Below are 23,585 nucleotides of genomic sequence, written 5' to 3' on the forward strand. Positions count from 1 at the left end.
TATGTTTAGTGTAAACATCAGTCTCACCATCACGACACTCCATTAGAGTTGACTGAGGAACGTTGAAGCGCAGGGAGGCTCCCAGTCCGGGTAGTTTGCCTCCAACTCTGAGCAGCTCTTTGGCCCCGTGGCCCTGCACCGTCACCATGTCAAACACTGTCAGGTTGTTTCTGAAAAACAGTTAAAAACACACATGAACTAAAGCCTTAATTCAGAGATATGAACTAATGTGAAAATGGCAGGCAACAGAATTAACCTTAATTGCAAACTGTCTCTTAAGAAACTTTTTAATTCTCAACTGTTAGGAAAACTAAACAAATACTTGTTCTATTAATATGAATCACCTGATAATGAGAATGGTTGTGGTGGGTTTGTGTTCAGAGGGAGTGAAGACCACAGCGACTTCTCTCGCCTCCCAGGGCTGCAGCAGCAGGCGCAGGACACCTTCTCGTGTCATGTCCTCCACATTCTCACCCGCCTGAACACAAACACACAGAGAAGGAAAGGGGGAATTAGCAGGGAAGGCAACACAGAAGCACAACAAGAATGCCAACGTTGTAAATGTGTTTAATGAATCAGTAAATTTAGAATAGGATTATATAAGATAAGATAAACCTTTATTAATCCCACAATGGGGAAATTACACCGTTACAGCAGCAAAGAGCAGATACAGTAAGGTACAGGCATTCAGAATATACATGCTGTCATCCAAAAAGCTATGAGTAAATACTAAAAGATTAAACAGTGCCTCAACTTTATTTCCCCAGATTGTTTTCAGGATTTACCTTTGGGGGAGAAGCCAACAGAGAAAACTCTGTAGTGCTGATGTTGACAGAGAGGGGGCTGATGTTAAACCTGCCAAAGAAAACCATTTAACAATTTAACCAGAGCCTCAAGGCACAAAACAGCAGAAGCAAAAATCTATATAAATTAAATCATTCACTGTGATATAAAAACATTTATAGTACTCGTGGCATACCATTTGGTTAGGAGGTCCAGAGCCTCCAAAGGGGCAGGGTACAGAGAGAGGATTCTAATCTCCACAGAAACAACTGAAGAGGAAGGATTCTTCAGCATGAAAGTCTTCACCTGAAACATAACACTTATTTGATTAGACAAATTTCACAAGTTTTAAGCAAGTTTTAAAACCCGTAATTTTCAGTGAGGAATCTTTAAGGTTTGTCCACCTTGCTCTCATTGACAGGTGTAGCACCAAAGTCCAGAGGAGAAGATGTCTCCACGGGGAGTCTGGGCCACCTGAGGGGACAAAAGGATTTACATGATTAATGACATTAATACTGTGTCATGGCCAACAACAAGGCTCACAATGGCACGCACAAGGAAAGCAGTGTGCTGCATCTAATACTGACCTGCAAGGCAGTTTGTCTTTGTGGCTCTGCCATCGAGAGCAGAGTTCAGCTGCCAGTTTGCTGTCTACAGCCCAGGACGAGGGGAAAAAGTCTGGGAGGAGAGAACGCTGCCACTCTGAACGATCTGATGTGTCAGAGGGGAAAAAAACATGAATCAATGAACGTTTAAAAAAAAAAAAAAAATCAGATAATGACTTTTTCTCTCACAGAAAGGATTACCCCATGTCTCACCTGTTTCAGACAATCTGAGTGGGCAAGGCCGCCCACACTCTCGTTCTGCCTCAAACACCACTTCCCCCTGCTGAGAAAATGAACACATCACCGATTACCACATCTGATCTTGTATACTGATCCCCAATCCAGCTTACCACTAACTAACCACTAGAGCTGCTCTTTTACCTTGGAAGGAGTAGAGTGGAAGTAGAACGGAATGTGCAGGGCTGAGCCCAGGCTGGTATCCAGACTCAGGGTAGACAGCTGATTGACAGGCAGGGCCCTGCTGAGCAGCTGGAGGGACAGGATCCGCCAGCAGCCTTGGGGAACTGTGAGAGGACCGCTGAAGTTCATCACCTGACAAACAGGGGGCAGCAGAGATATTGGTGTCAAAACTTGTCCTTAACCTAACATTCACAGGACAAATGAAGTGTGTTTTTCAGAATCCACTTGGCATAAACTAACAGAAGGTTTGCTGAGGATCATTTTATCATTATGTGATTAGATCACTTTCCTATCATTACATGATTCAGTGGTGCATACCTTCATTACTCCCTGCAGTTTCTGTGAGAGGCTGACATTTGTCACAGTGAGGGGAAGGAGGAGGGGGTTTGTCAGCCACAGATCCACATGGTCTGCATCTCTTTGTTTCACGTGGAACAGGCTGAACAAATTAAAAAAATCACACCATATTACTTTGTTATTCAGTCTTACACATTAAAGAAACATCCTCAGCATTTAAGTGTTTCAACCAGTGCTGTAATGGACTTATTCTCATGAGAAGAAAAATGTGCGTGTGTAGTTCCAGGTGCTTTTCACGGGCTACAACTGTAGCGTTTTTAGCCAAAAGGCCAAAAAGCTTTGCTTTAATTACAACAGTTTCTTACAACAAGCTGAGTGTGAAACAGCAAATGGTCTCCACATTACCTGTGTGGGGTATGTAGTCCAAGAAAGCTGTAGGTTGTCCTGTTACCCAGAATTTTAAAACTGATATGACTTATGCATTTTCTTCCATGGCCTGGCAATGAATCTGACATCAGACACAAAACTCGTCAAAACTCCGTCACACATTTCAAGACATTTGGGTCACATGAAATTGCACTCTGAAGGAATTATAAGAACTGAGAAGAAATTATTGGAAATGAAAGGAGTATTCACCTCTGCAGGCTAGGGTAGCCACTTCAGTGAAGTTTTTTGCTTCTGGTCTCAGAGGAACCTGATTAAATTCCAGGCTGGCCTCCACTTTTGATAGCACCTGCATTTCCTGGGGAGATTAAAACATCTTGTCAAAGCATAAATAATGCTAACTGGAGGGCATGATGAAGCAAAACAACGAGAAAAACTCACCTTTACATAGAGCTTCTTGCCTCCAGAATTTAACATATAAACTCCTATTTTTGGTTCCCCTGTAGGAAACAGACAAATCAAGAGACAAATAAAAACAGTGCACATATGTACAGTGTAACTTACTAAATAACTGAGCAAGTCAGTATGAGAATTTTGCTGAAACCTGCTTGCCAAGGCTGACACAGATTTCCTTAAAAGGAAATGAAAAATGGCGTCCATGTTCATATAACCAGTTTTACAAAAAAAGGTATAACAAGATTAAATACCAAGTCACAGTCTGCTGCTGACAGAAACAGTCTTATAATGTACTGTACTGTAAAAATTAACATTATTAAACAAGTGATCAGAAATACAAATTTGGTTCACTGATGTGATTCAATAACACTCTTTGTGCGTTCTCATGACAAAACTATTTACAGTAACTGTACACCACTTGTAAACACTGAGCATGTAAACACTGTATAGACACCAGTGGCTGATTTTATCTTTAGCGTCTGTGTTACTTTGGTGAAGTGAGCCCAGGAAAGCGGAACTGATGTCCTCTCATATTTCTCTCATGCCTCTCATCTGACAGTTCTTTCAAAACAGCACCATGAACATTATTTTCTCTATTTTCTCTTAAAAAAAAAAAAAAAAAAAGATTTTTTTCCCTCCATGACTCAAAAGAAAGGACAAGTCTTTACTAGAGGCTGACAAAGCAGAAATGTTTGTGTGACTGGACACATCAAAATCAAGATGTATGGTGTGCAACACCTGTAGTCAATTTGCCTCCAGACAGTGGGGCAGTGGGGTCATAAACACCTACCTACTGCAGCCTGTCCAGCAGTGGGGGACACCAGCAGCACCAGAATGTGCTCAATGATGTAAGGCTTGAGCTTGTCCAGGTCAGCGGGCCGGTCACCACGCGCCGACAGATTAATCTGCAGACTGAGGCGCTCCTCGCTCTGGAGGCAGGACCCCTGGGACACAACAGGAAAGGCATACCAGTCACGCACCAAACGGATTTGGGTAAGAGAGAAAAAAGATAAGCATGAGAACAATGAGTAACAGTCAAGTAAATAGGCAAAAGACAAACACTCAAAAAAAAGGGGCAATCCAGATGTTAAGAAGAGAAAATGCATGTGTGAATTTTATGAAATAAGTTGTTGAGGAAACAGTGTAAAGAAAATCAATGGTGATGGGAAAGTTAAAATGATTTTCTTTGCTGTAGTGCTTGTGACTGTACAACGACAGACAGAACCAAGTGGGCAGTAGCCTACTACTACCACCCACCCTGTGACTAACACCCTCATCAAACTGACAGATCAGTAGAGGGAGAGTGCAAATCTCACTGCAAACCAGGGCTCGCCTCGGTGGGTGAATCACCACTTGACGAACTGTAGACAGACGCTCTGGCTTGGTGCCACCAAGGCTCAAGGCTTGCAATAGCAAACCTAATCCCTTGAAACCAAGGCTGCTGCTAACTTCCTGCAAGGCTCATTTAATCTGTGAGGGGAATCGACACTGACCAAAGGCCAGTTCACAATTTTGTTAGTGAAGTCTTGGAAAAGGACTGAGGAGCAGGTGTAGATCTTGGGCACAAGCCGAAGGTCACAGCTGGGACAGATGCAAAAAAAAAAAAAAAAAAGAATGCATGGATGATTTCAGTTTGTATAATTATGACAATATAGTTGGGCTGTCTGCAGCCGTCTCTTGCATCATGGGTATTGCACCACATGAGCACTGGGAGCCCCGTGTCAATTATAGAGTCTCTTGAGAAAGCAATTAAAAGTCTGGCAAGCGATCTCATTCTCCTCAGGGGTTCTGGAGAAAACAGAAGGCGCTTAGATGACAAGCCCGGCTGTCTGCCGAAGTTTTAGACTAGATGGCCTTCTGCTCAGAAGGGCGGGCATGACGAGAGCAGTGAGAAAGACTCAGCTCCACTTTTGTGAAGTAGAAACAAACCGAAAATGATGTAATAAAATATGTATTGAATAACACCACATACTTTATCATAAAAAAGACAAAGTGTGTGGTGAACTGCACTTCTTCTGTTATTCCTCAACGCGTGTCATTATGTCAACTGAAAAACCACTGTCGTTAACGATCCATTCAAGGGCTTGACAACATTTATAAATATCAACTACTGAAACAGATTGGAGGAACAGAAGTACCTGAGGACTGTTGAACAAAGTCTTCGGTAAGCTGCACTCCAGGAGTAGACCCAGTATAGTGATGTTGGAGGCATCTTCCTGCAGGAGAAACAGCATAACAGGCGACACAGTCAGAGATTAAATGTTTTAATGTTAACATTAAAGAGATATCTTTAAAATGTGTCTTGTATGTGCTACAAGGCATTTGAGTAATCAGTGGCTACTACAGTCCCGCACTTTACTGAATTCTAGTGGCAGTACAGAGCACTACACATTATAGCAATACAATACATCAACAGAGCAGCTTTGGTCGCTTACTGAACAAATTAAAGGGAGTAGTATAAGGACTGTCTGCACTCACAGATTCACAAACACAGACCAATGAATAACTGAGGATCTTGTGGTTGTAAACTTCTGCAGTCTTTAAATGTGGTTAAAATATCATCCAATTTCAAGCTCTAATTCCAGTACTGATGATGGTAGACATTTGGGGGCTCTACACCAGCTAAAAAAAAAATTAATTTATCTTCACTTAGTAGCAGCAAGATGAAATGCAGAGCACTAAGGCTGTGCAGTTGTTAATATACTTCTTCTGTGCTGAATTCTAAGTTTTATATATATATTAAAAAAACACACAAAGTTAAATGACTGCATCTCAAATGGGACACAAGTTTAAAGTATGATTATTGATTTTCTTAACCACGTGTTAAAACATGGGGAGCTCATGGAGCAGAAAAAAAAAGCTGCATTCAGCACAGGCAGCAGAGCTACAGTCTCTCTGCGCTTGGCCAAGCTGACATTTTGCAACTGCCACCCCACTTCCTGTTGTGGAGGCGAGGATCCCTTTCAGATAACTTCTCACATACTTTCACTGCTTTGACTTGTTTCTAAAACTATGCACTCATTTGTCACTAGTTTCAGTGTTTTTTTTTTTTAAATGGTTCCAAAATATGTGTGCAAACGAAAGATTGTACAACGCTCGCATTCCTTTAAATTTTAAAGTGTTTTGTTGTTATACTCTACAGGTAAACATTTACATTTTTTAACCATGGAAAAAACATTTTGACTTCATGCTGACTGAACACACATTCAAGTAAGTTCACAACAACAAGTGTTTGTCAGTGTGTATCACAAAGCCTCTGTGTGTATGTATGCAGGAATCTATTTATCAGGACCAGCAGGAAAGGGGAAATCAGCTGTTTCCAATGATGAGCCAATGATGAACTTATTTGTACGGTATGCACAAACCAGCACGCAGACATTTAAATACATACCTGAGTTTGGGTCAGCTTAATGCTCTGGATGTGAGGGAATATTAGCAGACTATCCTTTCTTTGGACAGACTTTAATGAACCTTGGTGAACTCCCACACCAAATACCTGGAAAAGGAACAGTTAACATTTATAAAAGGATTCTCCATGCCGTGTGTGTTATATTAAGTCTAGGCAGTCATGGAAAGGAAACAAAGGAGCAGTGTCATTTTGAGGGCCTGAAGTGAACTTTTGGGGCAGTGAACATGTGAGAAAGTGAGAAAAATACACATGAAAGCAACTGTGTTGCTGCACTCATTGGTAACATAGAAGAAACAAGTAAACATGTAAAGGGAGTGGCACTGTTGGAGGCTGTGCATGAGAGTCCAAGTGTCTGCGTGTCTGGGCGTGTTTGCCATTAATAAGTACTTGTCAGAAGTGCTGTGATGCAAGTTCAATATGGGATGGACAAAATTCACAACTACACGAAATAGACACTTCTAAAGCTTTGGGAGTGAACTTCTGTAGGTAATTTTTTTTGTTTTTGTTTCATTTTGGCTGGCTAAGAGCCCAATTCTGTCACAACCCAGCTTCCAAGAACACTGTAACTGCTCCAATAAAAATTTTGAAAGACACATAAGAGTAAACAGAATTAGCAAAAGAAGCCAAGGTCTGCAAATTTTAAGTGAATGGAGGTCAGACAAATCCTGAAGTAGTTAAAGTGGCAGCAAAACCAGTTAGGGTGGAGCAACAAGACAGACTCAGGGACTGGAGTGAAAGTAAGTCCAGAGGATACAACGACAGTTTGAAGCACATGTATGCACATTTCCACACCACATTCTTTTTATTCTAGCAACACAAAGTACAAACACAGGTCTACTAAGGGTCAAGTAAAAGCAAAAACATTTGAAATGCAATAATAAAAGCTGCAAGAACAGAAGCGCTGTTTTTGCCTGAGGCAGTAGTGAAGTACTGAATTATCAGATTTTCATCTGAAACGACGACAACCATCATAAACAACAGAACTGTTGACTTCCTTTGTTTATGAACATGAGCATGTAGGATAAAAAGCAAAAAACAAACATTCTGGGTGCTGAGCAGCAGTCTGGTTTGCTGCTATTTTGGATCATAATTATTTTTAAGAAAACAAAGTCTGACAAATGGTGTCCGTAAACAAATATATGAATGTCTTTCACTCTGCTATCAGCTTTATGGCGGGGGTTTCACCATTATCCCAACATAGCATGGTCTGACACTATACAGCAAGATGTGAAGATGTGTATTAATGGAACTGACCTGGTATGACAGCAACCCATGGGCTGATGTGTTTATAAATAATGTGTTTTCTACATTGCCCTCCTCAAGCGGGAGGAAAATTAATTTAAAAGATGCCTTCCCTCTGGGTGGGATCACCTTGGACAGAGAGGAAACATGAGACAATCAGTTATTACAACAAGACACAAAAATTATTTGAACAGAATTATTCATTCTTATCATCGCAATCTCTGAATGTCTTGCGCACCTAACGGTGTACACACATGGACACTTACTCTTCTGTGAAAGGAAGGTATGTAAAAATGCCTGCTGGATGTAAACATTGACAGCAGTGTCACAGGAACTTCCTGGCTGGGGTTGTGTATATATATGGTTTCAGCTCTTGGCAGCCCCAGCGGCCTGTAAAGACAGACAGAACAGTATCATAAATAACTTGGCTCTCCACTCAGCTTTTACCCAGGGAGCATCATGGCCAGCTGGGAAACTAAAAGGCGCACACACCAAAATTTAAAGGTACCAAACTGTTCACTTCACAGTTATATACACCATGAGTTAGCTTATTCATGAGTCCTCTAAAGAGACTCTGTTAAATTACATCCTCCTGCCGCCCATATGACTGTGGCGGTTAAGGCTAACTTAAAAAAATGCACCATTAAATAGCCAACTTCCACTGGAACATTCGTGGCCAAAATGTTAATTTTGCACGTCTCATAATGCAAGCAACATTTCTCCATGCTACATGATCGTAAGTTTAAGGTCATATATAAAATACCAAACAAGAATATTGCCTTCTTCTTATACTGTGCTTAGTGTAACACAGAAATTTACTGTGAGAGAACAGGAAGTGACATTTAGATGAGCTAAACTAGGAAACAGTTTCACGTTTTCATTTGCGTTTATAGGTTAGATGAAATTTAAAAATCCACCATGAGCCCGTGTTTGCAAGTTAGAGATTAGCCTAGTATTTCAGAAATGAGCCGTGGGGGGGTCAATGAACAGCTAGCACTTTGCATTCTGTCAATACAGGGAAGCTGTAAGAGGGAAATCAGTCATTTGCCTCTCTGTCAACAGATGGATAACAAGTATGAGCTCTTAATTTTTAATCTGAGAAAGGCACTGGTGTCAGAAATAAAACCACATATACAAATATGGACATAAGAAAGGCTTTGAAAAGGCACGAGCTATTACAGTGACACGTTGTCACTCAGCATTTTTTGCCTGGTGACAGTCACACTACGGCTACCAATTCATTTCTCTCACCCTGCCTCCCTTTCAACAAGCAATTCATTTCAATTATATTGATAATTTAATTATATTTTCCATTTAAAGAAAAATCTCTGTTAATAATCTAAGTGTGGTGTTCTTACACACGTGGAATATGATAACAAAGCCATTTACATGTGTACAAATATTCATAAAGGATGTTGCATTAGCCATGTATCACTGACTAAGGTGGGATGTTAAGTACTTTCATGTGGGAAAAGTTACGAGCTGACCGGGTCCTAGAGATAATCTTGTATAATGCAACGTGTGTGCATGACTTAGTGTAATTATAGTTTTATTGCTTTGCAGGGGAGGGTAGCAATCCAATACGAGAGGCTTGCAAGAAATACAACCACTTTTACGGTTCACTGTTAGTTGAGTCTGTACCAGAGAGGTGCTGCTTCATCTTTATGTTATATTTAGATGACACGACTCATGTTGTCTTATTACATTGCAATATAGTAATGACTTATCACTGGTTGTGTTGTTTGTGTACATAACCCTTATATGTGAACTGCAAACTCACTTGCAGATGAGGCTGGAAATATTTTCTTCCTGCTGTAGTCTAATGCCAACGAACAAATGACGACAAATTATTTTGAATGAAATTAAGCTACAATAAATTAACCTGCTGTGAATCAGCCATAACAAAAAAACACTACACACCATAGACAAATAAATATTTGTCTATGATGTGCGTTATTTTTCCATCAGTGGTTGGATAGCTACAGTTGAAATGTATACTAATCTACATAATTTATAACACGGACCATTTTGGAGATAACTAAGATTTTTATGGGGATATTTAGATTTTCCTAATGTTGTAATGTTGTAAATACTAGACTTTAAATTACGTGGAAAACTACACACCTTGGGCACTGAGAATTGTCAAATTGTGGACTATATATGCTTCATGGACACTGCTGTCACAACACAAAGCTGGCAATGCTGCAGCTGGAACTATTCTTGGAATGTAACAACAAATTACCAGAAGTACCATTAGAAGAACTGGTTATTCCAATCTGCACCTTAAGTGTACAACTACACAGGTAATCAAATGTTGACCAAGTACTTGTATGTACTCATCTGAAAGGTTTTCTAACAACTGCATTGTTTAGTCTGCTGTGACAGCAAATATTTGGCTAGCATTCAGTACATCTGAAAATCTTCACAAGATATTTAAGGCCAAGCTGGACACAGTTAAACACCAAGAAGCACATGGAATTTGGCTGAGGACAAAGCTGATGTAATTAGTGTGGAGTCAGTGGTGGCCTGTGTGTACATGTGTGCAGCAGAGGTAGAGTATAATTAGTTGAGATGACAAAAACGTTTAGCTAAAATTTTTGTACCTCGGTTCAAAAGGTGAGTAGGAAGACAAAAGATTTAATTGTAAGTACTTTAGAATGCAAAATAAAAGTTATTTGTTGTCATTGAGGGAAAAGCTGGAAAAAAGGTAACTTTACCCTGTGACAACTCAACAACATATCATGCCCAGATTCTTGACATCTCCATTTGAGATGTTCTGTCAAACCTCAAGTGAAGTATCTTTCACTTCCTGTTTGTCAGTAAGAGTTTCACTTAACTTTCATTTTCAGCAACTACACCATATGTGCAACAGAATTTAAAGCGGGAGATAGAGTGGTGTAATTACATAATTTCTGCTATTTATTTGTAGCTATCAACTTTAACTTTGCAGTTCCTGTTTGGTCACATACACCAGCTGTACCACTGTATATCTTTTAGCTCTAACACTAATTTATTTTAGTCTGATCTTCAGCCATGCTTATTAATTAATACTACTGGTGGAACTAAACAGTCGAATCATGATTGTTCCCACAGTTTTCACACACACATACACACACAAAAAAGGAAACCACAAGCAGATGTGAGAATCACATTCCTGATTTTATCTTAAATACAAATTCCCTGAAACAAATCTGAAATATTCATACAAAACTACCAGGACTTTTAGTAATGTGCCTGCTTTCTGCATTCCAAAGGTAGGACATAAAATATCACAAAATAGATGTTGCCTGTGGCTATTTGTTTTTAACAGGAGCAACAAGGACCGCTGTCCAACCACAACATCTGATATTCACTCTGTTTTGGGAGTATAGAGGCAAAAAGTGAAGTCCTGAACCGTTCTGATTGGGGTCAAACCTCTCCAGTATGCACTTGGATGCTGGGAAAGTGAACTTGCTACCATACTTGGATATCCTGTCTATTCTTTCACATTGAAGGGCCTCCTGCTTTACGAAATCGTCCCTTTCTGTAGCATTCCTCAGAGAAACAAGTCACCCTGTATGACGCCACTGTCTTTATTTCAGTTTGAAATAAGTCAGTGGAGTTTTCCACATCACTCAAGACTGAGAGATGGTGAAATGAAGTACATTTTGTCCTTGTCTTAAGGAGCTGGGTAAGTTTAAAAAAAAAAAAAAAAGGGTTTCATCATCTTCAAAACACAATGAATAACTCTATGCTTGTTAAGACACGTTATATTAAACTAAGAAGTGAGAGCAGCACTTACTGTGTCCCAAACTCAAATGCTGGGGGCTGAAAATGCAAGGGCCTCCCATTCTCCCGTGTATATGGAGAGGAGCTGGTGGGGAGAAGAACAGAAAAAAAAAACATTAGGCCAAAGGACAACACTTATATTTAATTAATTATTATTAATTATTATTATTTTATTAATTAACTAAAATGTAAAACTTGAGATTAAAAACATCTATGCATATATTTTACAAATAACGTAGGACAAGAACAATACGTCCCCTTTCCAACAGAGCATGTGACAGTTCACAAGTAACAGATAAAACTATTACAGCCTCAGGCCACTTCAAAAGACTGCCTGACAAAGGGAACAGAACCACACCAGCACAGAAATGAGTCAGTCCAGGTTAAAACAGTAAACTCTCTCACACACAGTAACAAATACTTAAAAATCAGAAACTCGTTACATGTAATGGAATCGCACAAAAGTAAGTAACAAAAATGTGAGCATGTGAAAACGTGGGTTGCTCCTTTTTGAGCTCCACTGTGTTTTTATTGGTGACGGTGAGTGAGACATCCTGTGCTAATGTGCTCTGGGAACGGGAGCCTTGAAACGGGGAGAGAGCAGCTGATATGTGGTTGTGTGAGAGCAGCTATATGTGTATGTGTGTGTAAAAAGACGACTGAACCCTGCTGACAGAAGACTCGCACAACTGTTGACCAACAGAAGCAAGCAAGTGGACAGACCATGGTTTAAGTGTTCATATAGATCACACAGGCAAAGGACTCTAAATGCTACTAATGTAGTCATCTTTAAATAAGTAATTTTTCTGTAGGTCTTCATTGCTGAGGAAAAAAACAGAACATGGAATACAGACACAGGCCCTAAAAAGTAGAGTCTATATCTAGAGCCATGCTAAAGCTACACTAGAAGCTGAAATGGCACATGCCAAAAAACAAGCTTTCGACAGAACAACTTTGCTATTTTTAGAGTAAACCCAGTAGCGACACACACAAAAACACACTGGCCACTCAGCGTCTCAACTGATGCTCAGTATTTGACGACCATAGCACACATCGGACGTGCTGTAGTATGGCAAAAAAAGCTGACAAAGTATAGCACGAAACACAAAATAGCACACAAAGTGGTAACTGAGGGCTGCTTAAAATGTCTTGTTCACTTTGATAGCTACAGCAACCCAGAGAAAGACAAGCAACCTTCACCATCCCTAGGCCCTGCTGCTTACAGCACAATAAAAATAATCATAAGCCACCAGCACTGGTTACAAATGGCAGGTAGATGAGAGAACACCAAGAACAATGCAAACTCCCACACCAACCCAGCACTGCAGCAAAGAGGATGTGCGGACTGTGAGAGGGGGGAGTCGACTCTTTTCAGTCAACACACCATCAGTGCGACATCCAGACTTTTCAAAGATTACGACTCGCGTCAGCGTTATTTTCTAGGTGCAAGTGATCATCACAGCAGTATTTTTGTTTTGAATAGTATTCCCTAATCAAGTTCAGTTTATCTTCATAACATATTACCTCATTTAAAGAGCAAGAGTAGAGAAAATCTTTGATTAAAACCCCCGAAATGCAGCTAACATCGGTAAAATACATAGTACATTATGAACATGTACCAACACAAATAAAAAGGAAGTAAAATATGAGTGAACAGCAACAGGAAGGGAGAATACACTACACTGCATTCTGCTAAGCACACAGCAGCAGCACTGCAGCTTGCCAATTCATACCATAACTACTCTTCTGTCAAAGACACTTCCTTAAAACACACAGGCAGCCTGAGCAGTCTAAATTTGGTTACAAACACATATACAGTGCTTATAAGTGTCCTCATCTAGGAGCTTCTCTTTGCCATTACATCTAGGTAAAATAGCTCATAAATTGAGCCCCAGGTGATTATTCACATTAGTAACATTTCCTCATACCAGTCACCAATGGCCATCTGCCAAAGCTTATAGCACTGTGGGGTCTCTTATCTAGGCATGACTAGTAGGCTGCAACACTGTCAAGGGTACAGGAGAGGAAGTGACAAACAGTTGATGCAGTGACCACAGTGCGGATTTTGAGACCAGAATACAGTTGTGCATAAGTGTGAGACTTCCTGATTTGTGTTGATCAGAGACAACAGATAAACTACAGATGTAAGAAAAAACCCCTTTGTAACCAACAGACTTTTACCAGACACATTTTATTAGTGCACACACACAAAACGTGTGTTGTGGATTTGGTGACCGCATGAGCATGATATGCGGGCTTGCACTTGACAACTAAAAGAATTTTGTAAGAAATGCAAAGCATACCCTCAAGAAACTCACTTTATTTTTTTTTTTTACATAACTGCCTTCTTAATGTCTGTTTTCGTCCCCATGTTATAATGACAGTGCTGTGCAAGGTCTGAGATTTCAGTTTTGTTTAGTAAGTTTGTCACAGAGTTTTGTTGCTTATGACAAATTAATTTAAAAACTATTTGGATTTTTTCTTCTTTGAAATCACTTTTGTAGGTTATTAATTGCACTTCTTCTCTAGTCATATTAAAACAGTGCCTTTAAAAAAGACATGACGTGAGAGGTATGTCTTGGGGTCTATCATGTAAGACAAAGCATTTTTTCATTCAACAATTAATCTCATAAAAAGACATTTTTTGGGGCTGATGGCTGACACATTCTCTACCCACTTTTGGGACATGTCCCATTAAGCAACAGTTTATTAAACAGTGTTTAGTGCTGGCAGAAAAAAAAAAACGATCACACTTTACATACTGTATAGTGGTGATGATTAATTTTACATCCACCTTCCCATTAACTGTCACTAGCCACCTGCGCCAAAGCTCTAGTGAACTGGGTCACTTTCTGAGCAGCAGCTAAGCCTATATAGGCAACTGAGAAGGATGCAAAATAGAAAAGAGGTCAATGCTGAGACAACAGAAACAGAAAAGATCACTGACAAACATGAAAACCCCAAGCAATCCTAGCTACCCTATCTTCCTTCCGCTCTGGCCAATCAATAAGTGCAGCTTTTTCGAATTTGTGCCCCAACAAGCCGTTAGATAAGAAATAAAAATGGAGGGTCTGCTTAGTCATCATAGAAAAGAACAATTTACTTCAGGCTAAAATGGACAGTTCTCAACAATGGGTAACTGAAGCAACACGCAACAATGCACACACAAAGAAATCAATCACTTGCAAGACCAGATGCCAAGTAGAGATCCTTAACATGAGCACAAGCATAAGTAGCTGTGATAAAATAAAACAAATGATGAGAAAATCCCCTCATAATCCCCTTTATTTTAAAATACAAATCAACAGTTTCAGTGTAGGTTACCACCCAGTGAGACCTAACCACAGTACCAGGTGAGCGTGCAGTGTTCTTCTTGTTTGCTGACACAGAAACTTTCTATTCACTTAAGACCAAACAGGTGTCAAAGGGTCGACCTTATTTTATAGATTTATGTGGCAGATATTTCACCCTATTATCCCCAACAATAAGTTTCTGTTTTTCAACCAGTCATAGCTATTCATCCACCCGCTCTGAGGGAATGAGCTGTCATAACGCTCGTGGTTTACCACCTGCTTACCTGCAACAGGTTAGCACACCCCCCTCTCTCTCTAGATTTAGCCTATGATAACACAAAATGCAAACAACACAACCAGAAATAAGCAGGAAGTGGGGTTTTACTTGATGAGAGTGACACTGTCTTACACATTATGTAATAAATGCTTCTCTCTCTCTCTCTGTAGTTCTGTTTGTTAATTCATAACCTGCTACACAGTGTAAGTCAGAGTGTGTGGATGAGCATATGAGGGGTCAAATGTAGAAGGGAAATGAGGCCATCTGCCTCTGCAGAGGAGTCCTGTGTTATGACAAACAGCTGATATAGATCTAGCATTTTTGTTTGAAATTTAAAGGTCAGCAGTTTCAACATCACATAGTTATTCTTCTCATTAAAAATAGATTATTGTGGAATAAGAGAGCAGTAAAAGACAATGTTTAGGAATACGCTACCCAATTGCAATCCACATATACTGATTAATGTATATGTAAAACAGACTAGTTTCAATATGCAAAAGCCAGATTCAAAGTTCAAATGCAAAGTGGTAAATATGCTGCACTCTCTTTAATGGTTAGTAGTGTCAGGTTCTCATTAAGTGTCAGGTTCCTATGTACTTCTTTAAAGGCAAAGGAGGACATTTACCTTGTCATGTGTATAAGTACCTTAGTATTTTCACTGAATTCAACAGCAGGAGAAAAACTTAGTCTCTCAATAAGCGTACCACTGAGCTGTAGTCCAAGGGTTCTGTCCACTGCCACAGTACAAAAATAACAAGTTATGTTTGGCGCTATTTGATCCCCTGGATCTAACTCAAAGTCAGTGTTAGCAGTGACCTCAGCCATGCTCCAGGGGAAAGGTTAGGACCAGAGGAGAGTTTAGGTCAACTGGTGTTCACACACATTTGTAGAAGGCAGGGAAACAATATAACTAACAGTGAAATTAAAACCACATGGCACAGTAATACAAATTATTAACACAATTCAAGGGCAAAGAGCAGGTTTGTGTCAGGAAGATCTCTGTAAATCAACAACAATAAAGGAGCATGGGTATTACAAAAAATGACTGTAGTGGAAATTAAAGTTAAAAGGAGCTTTAAAAAAAATTGAAGAGAAAAGCCAGTGAATTTTAACACAAGACTGGACTGAGAAAGAGATATCATTAACCTTTGCATCTGCAGGCTGCTTTGCTCTTTAGGCTGGGAGAGAGTGATGGCAAGTCTGCCAAGTGCCTGATAACCCAGGCACGAGAGGCCTCACAGCCCACAGCTCAGGAGGTCTCCAGGTCAAGCAGCGCTACAAAGCCTCCTTTGCCTCTCACCTCACTGGGTTTAAAAACAGCCTTATTTCAAGACAGTTCAGCAAATGTTAGGTGCATATATACCAGATGAACATCACCTCATAACTGAAGGTCCCTTTAAAGGAGTACTCCAGAGGTTTCACTCCAGATCAACTTTAATTACAGTTGGGAGACAGATTTGAAAAAAGAATTGTCAAAACTGGAGCAATCAAAGTTCGAGATATACAGAGTTTTAGTCCCTAGTCTGGGCCTAGCTCAAAAACACTTGCTCCCACAATTCCCATAAGGCAACTTAATACCATTTTTTCTATTAGATTCACTCTGCCTGGTAAATGCCCATACATTTTAAACTCCACACCCACAAGTTCGTGATGCAGGCTTTCTGATAGAAATTTGCAGTCTCTCAAGGCGAGAGATTATTTTATTCAGACATCTACTTCCAGAGCCACAGAGGGCATTGAACAACTTTTTTCACAGGCTGCATAGTTCTCCTCACAACTAGTAACAACTAGTGTTTCCTAAACATACTTTTACAATAGAAAATGCATGATTTGTAATATCATAGGGCTTTTAAAATGCTCTGGCACAAATTAGTCCAAACTCTTCAATATTTGGTACAGGTCTTACATACAGAATTCAAATTTTATGCTAGGTTGCATTAGCAAATCTTTCCCATTTGGACATCAAACTAATTTCATATTACAGCCACAAATGTCATGGTGGGTTATATAACAGCATGACTTTGACATAACTCATCAGCAGAGCATTACAAACGTCTTGCAGAGACAAGTCAGCTGAACTGTACCTACTGTGCTGACATACAAATGTTTAACCACAAAAGAGTTAAGTGTGGGGAACATACTGGGTTAGTTTAGGTATAGGACAAGCTGGGCTCTTTACATTACTGACACCGCTTCTCTGCAAAGGCAATCAGGGAGCAGAAACAAGCACAAAACCTAGAACATATGTGTAACTCGGGGCAAAACGAGCCTCAAGATTGTTCCGTGTCCGAGCAAGCACAGACACCAGCAGCGTATTACTAAATAATACCATGACTTGGTGATATTTTGCTGCAAACATCCATTTTCCGAACAATTTTCTACGGAAACAAAAACAGCTGGGAAAGACAGACCTCCCCTCCTTTTTCTTTCAAGGAGTTCTAAAATTAGTCAGGAATTTGGTTCTGTGCCTCTCTAACCCACGCCCCCAAACTCTCTCCATCACACACCCCCTCACTCACCAACATAAACAACATAGCCGGCACACAGGGGCAGACTTTTAAAAGGCTTTTTACAAATCTTCAGTCCTATTACCCTGAGACCACAGCACACCATTTGTCTGTGTGAATACAAAAACATGTCACCTTACAGCTACAGTGTGATTCTGCATATTAAATAAACCATTCACCAGAGCTGCAATGTAATTTACAGTTTGTTGGACGTGATCACAGTACATCGGAGCACCTTTTTTCCACAGCACTTCTTGTCTGTACTATAGCACACAATCATTCTTTGGTGATGCAGAGGTAAGTTTAGTTTTCCATCGGGCTGTTCACAAACCAAATCTACACCACAGCTCTGCTTCATTCTGTGTCTTACAGTATATTTCTGATCCACACCAGAGAAACACTTCGGGATGATTCAGTCTGTATGCTGCTTTGGGGTTTGTTCATCATTATGTGGCTTGGTGGAAACTCTCCACCCACTGCCAAGTGCCACTCATGAGCAGGTGGAAACCTTTCATCAACTTAATTCACTTTTAAAATTGGGGCTGCTCACTGTTATGAAATGTGTAATACGTTACAAATGTGTGTAAGAACCCACAGAAGAGTTTCGCTTTTATGCTGTTCCCACAGACGATTAATTAAAAAGGAACTTACCTGTCTTCTAGTGGAAGACCATCTTTTCTTCGCTCCTTCTCCACCTGAAAATGAAAGAAAGTACATTTAATAAAGTTAATAAAGTCAAAAAAGCTAACTGCAACCCATGTGTTCTGAATCAACACTGTAGGATTTCACAGCATATAAAGCAGCAAGTCCAAGCAGAAAACTAGAATAGCTTTGGGAAACAAAAACTGGCTTTACAATTATGCCAGCTTGAGCTATTGGGAAAACCCTGGTTACTCTAAACCATGTGCACACTTCTAATCATTGCCTAACCAGATTACACTGTGCATGTCAACATACAGCATGTACTGAGTTCACATCTCTTGAAAGAACATTTGACTGGCAGTGCACTTGATAGTCACTTGACAAGGGATCTGTCAGTGCTTCAATGGCTTGGCTTGAATTAAACCATGATTTGAGCAATAGTGGTGTGTAAAGAAAATTAGGTTCAGTTTCGGTCTGTTCTGCAAAACATTTCAAAATACACAAGCTTGCAGTACGACATGAAAACCATAAACAATGGACATGCACACAGGGAGTATATATTCCTGTCACCGAATGAGGACTGGTAACTGAGAATAACACCACAGTAGTACAAACAGTAAAAACTGTCTAACACTGTGTAGTAGGTTATGTGCAGCAAGCATGGCCCACAGAGATAAGCTCTGGTCTACATTTAAGATTAGGCAAAAAACTTTCCTCTTTGATAAAGCTTGCACTTCAGGCAGGTGAGCCCTGAGCTATCCCTTGGTTATGCTGCTATAGGCCAAGGCTGCCGGGAGAAGTCCTCTGACAAACTGAGCCCTCCAACTCCCATGCATTTATATCACACGACTGCATGTCCTTAACTGTCTTCTCTCTCCTGTACTCTGTGCTTTTCCTCCTTGTCCTCATTCCACAGGCAACTCTGACTCCAGAGCTGCAGGAATCAGATTTGCCACTACTAATCAACACTCATTATTATTAGCAGTAGTAGTAGTAGTAGTTGTAGTAATAATAATGATAATAATAATAATACTTTTGTTATTCTTAATAACATTATTACACCCATACATATTGCTGTTATTATTATCATTACAACAAGCAGTCTGACAGTTGCCGTCAGACAACTGCCTGACTGTGGTTCCTGGTCTCTGCCTCTTTTCTCTCCCCCATTTCTCTCCTCTCAACCCAACCAGTCGAGGCAGAGAGCCGCCCAACCTCAGTCCAGTTCTGTCAGAGATTTCTTCCCATTTCCACTACCACCAAGTGTTTGCTCGTGGTGGGAACTGTTGGGTTTCTCTCTATAATACAGTAAGGCCCTGACATTACTCTCTAAAGTGCCTTGAGATAATGTATGTTATGATTTGGTGCTACAGAAATAAAACTGAATTGAACTGAACTAAATTGTGGCCTCATGATCACACCACAAAATAACACCAATGTAACTGTAGAGGCTGTTTGAGCAACACTACCCTGATCTGTCAGGAGTTTTACTTCCTCTGTCATGTCTTTCAACAACCTCTTAATTGAAAACTACTGCAATTATACAACAAATCCTTTAAGAACGTAGTGATGTTGGTACAGTTAAGAAGAAATTAAATCTTCACAACATCAAGATGCTATGTTTGTGAGATAAGAAAATAATCCACATGGTCAGGTTTTAGTATAGTATAGTATAGTACATCATTACTATCTCTGTTTTTGGTATATTAAGCCATTGCATGCAATGTTGCAAATTAATGGGCAAGAGTGTTTTATGGCAGTTGTGCATTAATAGGATTTTTTTGCACTGATGTGATGAGGTGGCTTGGCTTGTAAAGCCTTTAGTTCACTTGTTCTAAACATTTTTTCCAATGACTGTACAGATGCTTTACATGATCGTGTTTTACATTTTGGAATATAAAATTAGATATGCCAGTTCTATCCATATCTTCACATCCCTTGTCTACACATGGCAAGTGTTACAATTTGCAGCTTGGAAAGTGCCACTTGCTGTAGCTTTCCTTATTGTGCATTTTATCCTACAGTGCTTCCAGCACCTTTGAAGATTGGTATGTTAATGGCTTAAGTGAACAAGAGAACTGATTTTCCAGCTGATTAAACACAACAATGACAGAACACATGCTTCTGCTGCTCGCTGCAGCAGGTGAGCCATTAAAGCAGGAGGAATATTCAAAAGCAGAACAGCACCATTTTTAAATGAACTGGATTCTAGATTCAGGGATTTTAAGATAAATGGAGAAATTCAATTTTTTAGCACAAGGGTTTGCATAAAAAAAAAACAAAGAGGCAAATGAAAGACAAGGAAATTGAATAAAAATGAATCTAACAATTATTAGGGAGCTGGAAGCGTTACACTTGCAGCTGATCCAAACTTGAACATTAGTCAAACCCAAAACAACATTCACAAAATTATAAAAGGTATGAGATGCGGATGGCAGCAATTACAAGATATTGAGTTACGCGCTCAGTATGTGCTCAGCTATGTCTTCTGCCACAAATTTGATATCAGATTTGATTTTGACTGTGTGTCAGGGGACATGACACTCTACCTCCTGCATCGCCACTCACATGAGCCTGAAGCAACATACACTACTTAACCAGCTGACCACCCCCAGGACTGGAGTATAGGAGACAGACATCCATGTCATGCTCTATTTCACATAGTCCATGAAACTGAGACAGTCAGTCCATTCACTGCCTTTTTTTTTTTTTTAATTTTTTAAATTTTTTTATTATTCAACATACTCCAAGAATCATCATCTTAATCTAATCCTCATAATCCTGTTATCTCTGGTCTATGGTAATTACTGCAGTTGGCAGATTGCAAAATAAGCATTTTAAAATTCTGCAAACCAACAAAGTAAAAAACAAAACAAAAACAAAGTTCACTAATAGAAAGCAACCCTGCTTTTATTCATTTTCTACATTACTACTATATATCAAATTTAAGAAAAGCCTACTATTCAACCTTAAAAAACAAACACAACCCTTCCTTAATGTGCCAAAACTATTTTACTTATTTGCAAGGCAACTAAGTTATCAGTGCTATCTGTCTACAAAGTCCTGCAGAAACTGCCACACCCACCTCAGGTAACATGACAGTCAGCTGGTGACCTCATGACAGGTTATCAGTAAACACTAAACTCCAGCTGTGTGTGCTGGCCTTGCTCAATGAATGTATAATCACCACATCCACCTTCTTGAAAATGTTTTGGAAACTGGAACTCACATCCTAAAAAAACTTGCACAACAAACAAAACATGCAAACTAAAGGTGCAGGAAAATAATTGAAAACAAGTATGCAGGAAAGCACTGCCTCATTCCTAACGTGCTCTCAGTGTGTACTGGTGACTCAACTCCACAATGGACACTATGTACAAAAGAAAATAAGGAGGAGCCACATGGCAGGTGGCCTCCCGCTCCGGTCACATTTCATAGTCGTGTATTTAACTCTGGCTACAAGCTATTTAACTGCAACATTTACACAAAACTAGAATCACAAATATCGTGGCTGGATACCAGACCTTTACTTACATGTACGACTGAACACGCACAACTCGGCTAGCTGCACAGTGGAGCCAAACACAATGAGGATGCACTAACCACACACGTGTTCATGCATCTGGTTGCATTTCAAAGCTGCTGTTACGTGATCTATGTTTTGTGTATTGATACTCTCAATTCCTCCTCCATACAAACACACCCCAGGAAAAAAAACATTATGATTACCTGAAGCGGGACTAATGGGTCTGCATCCTCTGGCTGCCAGACCTCGACCACGCTGGTGGACATCTGACTCAGAGCTTTGAGGGAACAAGAAATTAAATTAATAGTGAGATGTTGGGTTGGAAATTTAGTAACATGGATAAGACAGACAACTGGAAATGCACCAAATTTAAGCAGTCGAAAGAAATGGGATGCAAACGGGCGAATCCCCTTTGTTATTAGTAGTTATTACAAATGAATTAACTGAAACGGAGTGGATGACAATCACACAGACAAGTGAGGAAATGACTTCGCCTCGGCAGTCTGACAAAGGCTGTTCGCTAGCTGCTTGATTAGCAGGAAGGTTAGCTCGGTGGCTAACGAACTTGGAAAACACATCTCCACTGCTACTGCAGTACACACGACTGAAGAGTTAGCTTATAGCATTGTGTAGCTTCATTACAGCGACAATACAAACCGCTGAATTCCCATTTTAAGTCCCATAAATATGTTAATTTACTTCCCTGCCTGAACAAGTTATAGTTTCGTTTAGAAACAGCACAGCGGACTGGCAGCTAGCATGAAGTAGCAGGCTGACAAAAAATAGCTACAACCGTCTTCCAAGTTGGTAAAAATCAAAATATGCCCAAGTCACGTCGTGAAAATGTATTCAGAAAAAAAATCGCCCATTTTGAGATTATCTACTGTTTGGACAGTTCAGCTCGCCACCCCTTTTCCAGCCTAACGTTTGCTGTCAAGGCAGCCTAGCTAACTTCACGTACATTTTTTTTGCAATGGTGGTTTTAACGTTACTCCCGAGGCGGAAAATAAAGGTGAGCACAAACCTTGCAGCTGAGCTCCTCCGCGCTGGACGCAGGGTAAAAGTAATTGTAGTATTCCTAGTAGTATATTGATCCACGTTTTCCTGTGACAGTGGCTGCCTTGTTGGAAGTCCTGTAGCCCCGCCATGCTGCCCTCTCAGCTAGCAGCCTACCTTGTGTTTCGCTGTGTTGGTCTTTCTTTCTCTCACCGAGCAGTGGCAGCGGCAGCAGCAGCACCTCCCTCCCTCTCGGTTCGTCCCCGCCTGCTCAAACACATTGTACAGTGAGGGTAGACATGGGGTCATCTGCGGCAAGGCTCTTTATGTGCTTGTTGCGGAAGGTAAATCAAACAAAGATAGCAAAAAAAAAACATCTACAAAGATATGCATGTACTGGAGACGAACTAATTACTGTACTCAGGTACAAAGGTGAAATACTTGGGTTTTTCCATTGTATGGTACATTATACTTAAACTCTACTGTATTTCAGAGGTAAATACTCAGGGCAAAAAATATGTTTAATATGTTTCAAACCTACTTAATAGGGACACTGAGTAAACTTGCATGCACTAAATCTATTTACACCTCAGTCTGGTGTTCTGTGAGTGTATGCTTTAGACAAAGTGAAAGTCTTTAGCTAGCATAATTACTGCAATGTTGGTCTTTGTGAGGACAAGAAACATTCAACCTAAGAAGCTGCGATTAATAGTAGTCTTTAACATAGTGCCAGTGAGTTAAAACTCTGCACAGTCCGCTTGGAAAGCTTTCTCATTCAGCATATCTGATTCATGCATCAAAGTTGCGACAGGTTGGGCAGGTACACACATGAAAAGACACTCGGGTTACACTTTTGAAGGTGTGTCAGCTCCACCAAACAAAACTACAGTTAGGCATTTAGATTTTTTTTTTTTCTTCTTTCTTGTGTTGCTACAGTCACCAACGCACTTCTAACAAGAGGATTAGGTTTGCCACATTAA

The 23,585-nt window shown here is 40.1% G+C and overlaps 1 protein-coding gene across 1 annotated transcript in view; it reads right to left on the reverse strand.

Moving 5' to 3' along the window:
* tmem131l (transmembrane 131 like) overlaps positions 1-22,807 on the reverse strand; it is a 29,960-nt gene extending 7,153 nt beyond the window's left edge. Inside the window, exons 1-21 of the mRNA XM_041036175.1 lie at positions 22,634-22,807; positions 21,813-21,886; positions 18,093-18,136; positions 11,378-11,449; positions 7,863-7,986; positions 7,609-7,725; positions 6,337-6,441; positions 5,084-5,161; positions 3,736-3,889; positions 2,931-2,989; positions 2,742-2,847; positions 2,511-2,613; positions 2,127-2,247; positions 1,770-1,940; positions 1,602-1,671; positions 1,371-1,494; positions 1,188-1,257; positions 980-1,089; positions 786-855; positions 345-478; positions 28-170 (exon numbers count right to left, since the gene is read on the reverse strand). Coding sequence (XP_040892109.1) covers positions 28-170; positions 345-478; positions 786-855; positions 980-1,089; positions 1,188-1,257; positions 1,371-1,494; positions 1,602-1,671; positions 1,770-1,940; positions 2,127-2,247; positions 2,511-2,613; positions 2,742-2,847; positions 2,931-2,989; positions 3,736-3,889; positions 5,084-5,161; positions 6,337-6,441; positions 7,609-7,725; positions 7,863-7,986; positions 11,378-11,449; positions 18,093-18,136; positions 21,813-21,886; positions 22,634-22,757 — 2,173 coding nt within the window. The 5' untranslated portion in view covers positions 22,758-22,807. The remainder of the gene's footprint in view (positions 1-27; positions 171-344; positions 479-785; positions 856-979; positions 1,090-1,187; positions 1,258-1,370; positions 1,495-1,601; positions 1,672-1,769; positions 1,941-2,126; positions 2,248-2,510; positions 2,614-2,741; positions 2,848-2,930; positions 2,990-3,735; positions 3,890-5,083; positions 5,162-6,336; positions 6,442-7,608; positions 7,726-7,862; positions 7,987-11,377; positions 11,450-18,092; positions 18,137-21,812; positions 21,887-22,633) is intronic.
* Positions 22,808-23,585: the final 778 nt, after the last annotated feature.

The sequence above is a fragment of the Toxotes jaculatrix genome, chromosome 4 (genome assembly GCF_017976425.1).
Source record: "Toxotes jaculatrix isolate fToxJac2 chromosome 4, fToxJac2.pri, whole genome shotgun sequence".
Taxonomy (NCBI): domain Eukaryota; kingdom Metazoa; phylum Chordata; class Actinopteri; family Toxotidae; genus Toxotes; species Toxotes jaculatrix.